Genomic DNA, 3807 nt, shown 5'->3' with positions numbered 1-3807 from the left:
CCTTTTTTTCATACGTTTAAATTTCTGTCCAAGTATAAAAAACATACTTTTTTCCAGACTTAACCCTAAATTAACGAGAATGAAAAATCCTATGTAGAATGTTTTTAACAACAGTTTGAAAGGAATATGTTTGACTCCTTACAAGCAAAACTTTAAAAACATAAGACCACTAAGCACGTTATCTTGCAGATAAACTACTTTTGAGACTAAAATAATATCCGTCAGATATACCATTTAACAACAACATTAAGAAATAAAACTCCCGAGTGATTGTTTGTTTGTTGTTAAACGCAAAGCTACACGACGGCCTATATGTGCTGTAACCACCACAGGTGTCATAAGTCATCAGACTGGAGAGCGATGAGGAATAAAAGAAAACGTAAAATGTGTTTAATGTACATAAATTAAATGGAAATAATTTCATTTCATTTACTAACAAAATAATACTCAAATTAAAATTTTATAGCAAATTAAATAATTAGCCATTCAGCTCATTAAAAAAATGAAATAATAATTTTCTGTTAAACTTTAAGAGAAAAAAAAATGCTAAAAGAAGAACTTCATATGTACTCTGTTTTTATAAGATATAATCATGACATATAAGTACCACATAGGAACCTGTTAGATATAATGGCTCAAAATACAATCACATAGAGATGTCAAATATTAGTACCTTTTTTTTGCTCGTCTTTTCTCAGCTTTTCTCCTATCTTTTTCTTCTTCCGCTATTAAATCTTCGGCAATTTTATAAGCATCCTGATAAAACAATTATTTAAATGAAATCATATTTTTATACATAGAGAGAGAGAAAGAGAGAAAGAAGAGATATTGTTTACGAGACAAGAGTATGCCGAAGATGTATGTATATATATATATATATATATATAATTTCCTTCTGCCAATTAATTCACAGAGAAAAACTTATTATATATCTAAAAATAACCCACGTTTTGCTCCAAAAATCATTTCCATGATCACCACACGTCACTTTTCTAACTTAAAAACATTAAACCCCTTCCTCCCCATTTTAGATAAACGTAAAATATGTTTCAAAAACCTAGGCTGTTTTTTTGGAAACCATATTCAATTAAACAATGTTGTTCTAATAGATAAAAGAAAAAGGGATACAGAAGAAAATTATAGGAAAAACAACGACTCTCTCTGAAAGTTTTAGTAAGTTAACGCAGCTTTAAAAGGTCACAAATTTAATGTTTATATTGAATTATATATTTCATAATTACAAAAACTACTTGGTAATCTCGTTCTCAGTTTTTTTTACTAAATGCCATTCTCGTTAACCTAAATTTACTGATATATTACTGGAGAAAACTGAGTATCAGGTACTGGGATCGTAAGATTTTTCTAAGCCTATCTTCAGAGATCAAAATGTTGACAATAAAAAATGATGGAAAAATTAAGAGTTTACTCAAAAAAAAAGAAAAATGTGACCAAAGGAGTTTGAACTTATATTGTTCAGGAAATGAAATATTTTGTGTGAGTGTATATGTGAAAATATTATAGTGACAAAGGTGGCACTCTCAGCATTTGGACTTGAGATTTGTTTCTGTAAAACTAATGGTACGATAAACGAGTGTTAACCTATAAATGTGGGTATCTTTCAAGAGTAACAGGTAATAATCTTTGACTGATCATGAAACCCTAACAAACATCTTTGTGTTAATATTTTACATGGCACGTCACACATGCTTAACTAAAACACATCAAATCGAATGGCACACTGGAAGTGTATTAGACGACTGGTAAGTGATGGCTAAAACCTTACGTATTTAGTCTACTTTCTCTTTTATTGTTATTCTATCGAGTGGAGGGGTGACGAACAGATATTTTCTGAGAGGGAACGAAAAAAAATGTAAGGATGTCTGTCCCAAGGACCAATTAATAATAATAATGAAAAAAAAAACTACAACAACTGCTGATTAAACATACCACAGACGAATTAAAACATAGAATAAACTGTTACCGATGATGCCGTTTCCTTAACAAAAGTCCATCTTATTCTACTCGTACAATTGTTGCAGTAAAATAACAGATTATAAGCAAAAATTAGGCTAACATTTTAACTGTATTGTATAATAATAAGGGCCAAAAACACTGCTAGCAGCGAGGGTACCCAACTGATGGCCTAGAGCAGAATGGACATCGAGGCTTTTTACACTTTGTCTGTTACTCATAAATAAGACTAGTTATCGTTAATTGTAACTGTTACCACAGAATTCTAGTGGCTATTCCAGTATAAGTTAGTAGATAATAATTATCTACTTACTAATTATTAACTTTTAAATATAAAGGTGTAATAATAATTCTATGGTAAAAACACACAAATCTCAATTATTCTATTCCATTAACAGTTAAACCCTTCCCAAGAAAAACTCCATAAAATTACAGCATTTATTTTCTTCAGCATTAAAATTTGGTTTTGGAAATCTTCCTAAAACTATCAATTAACCTAAAAACAAAAAAAACTTGTGATATTTATTTTATACTAAACATATCGATGTAGGAAATTATTTAGAAAACCTGTTATAACACATACCTTAACATGAGTTTTCATCATGGTTGCTGTTATTTTTTCTGAAAAATAAACACATTTAATATTATATCTTTGGTTATTTCAAAATCCTTGTAGTTTCTGATCTAGGTTTTACACGTTTTTTTTCATTTCAATAAAGCTTCACGTGTCTCACAAACAAATAAAACAGCCATCTTATTCATCCAGAGCAGATTCAGCTGTGAGTTTTTTTTTAAATGTTTCACGACCTTACAGAACAACCACCTACGGATAAAACATGCTGGATCTGCCCCTGTCATCGCTACAAGAGTTAAAAGAATGAATTTGGTACCCAGCATGCTAGGGAAGTCGGGGGGGGGGGCTCGAAATAATTTAGAAAATCAGACTCGCTCTTCAGTAATCATTAATGTCTACTGCAGGGAGGGACTGAAATTTTTCTTGAATTAATTGTTTGTTTGTTTGTAATTAAGCAATGGGCTATCTGTGCTCTGCCCACCACGCGTATCGAAACCCGGTTTCTAGAGTTGTAAATCCGTAGACACACCGCTGTGCCACTGGGGATCTTCTTGAATTATTTCATGACATAAGATTTGTTACAAGGACTTTAAGTAAATATATGTTCTTTACATGTCATTAAGAGAAAAAAATTCCTAGAAACTGAAGTCAGTGTCCTGTTTATGACAGTAATAAAAGTTCTAAAAGTAAAACCTGTTAGCTGGAAATTACGAAATATATCTTCGTAATGATATCCATACTTGTGAAAGCATTGTATTTTAACGCAAGTGCCTCGGTAAACATTATTAACGAGCCATTTATCTCACCGTTATTTTCTAGTCTAATTGCATGGCCTAAATCATGGGAGACTGCTTCAATTTCACTTTCAACTGATGAATCATCATCCCAAGTATCTTCAACACTATCATCCATTTCGTAACCTATTTAAACCAAAGAGGGGATTAAGAAGAAGCAAAAAAAAAACAACACAGTAACATAATGATAGAACTTGTAAGGTATTTACCTACTATATATAAATTACAAATATTTAAAACCATGCACGTAAAACTTACGTGTTCTTTATTACATTACTTTATTAAATCGAAAATATCGGTCTGAATTCCCGTTAAATGCCCAAAGTCCACGCAATCCATTTACAGGTAAATGACTTCACGCCAAACAGCTGAAAGTCATTGGTTCAGAATAATTGCAATTTGCTATTGCCAGAATTTGTTGAAACATAAACGGATTTATCTCAATATATAAATAATTAATTTCTTCTC

At 31.1% G+C, this 3807-nt stretch overlaps 1 protein-coding gene across 1 annotated transcript in view; it reads right to left on the bottom strand.

Annotated features, from left to right (window-relative positions):
- LOC106469705 overlaps positions 1-3807 on the bottom strand; it is a 58373-nt gene that overhangs the window by 41316 nt on the left and 13250 nt on the right. The window contains exons 3-5 of the mRNA XM_013930217.2: positions 3352-3465; positions 2555-2592; positions 674-756 (exon numbers count right to left, since the gene is read on the bottom strand). Of these exons, the coding sequence (XP_013785671.2) occupies positions 674-756; positions 2555-2592; positions 3352-3465 (235 nt within the window). The remainder of the gene's footprint in view (positions 1-673; positions 757-2554; positions 2593-3351; positions 3466-3807) is intronic.

The sequence above is a fragment of the Limulus polyphemus genome, unplaced genomic scaffold, assembly GCF_000517525.1.
Source record: "Limulus polyphemus unplaced genomic scaffold, Limulus_polyphemus-2.1.2 Scaffold3625, whole genome shotgun sequence".
Taxonomy (NCBI): domain Eukaryota; kingdom Metazoa; phylum Arthropoda; class Merostomata; order Xiphosura; family Limulidae; genus Limulus; species Limulus polyphemus.
This window is presented reverse-complemented; position numbering and strand designations above follow the sequence as displayed.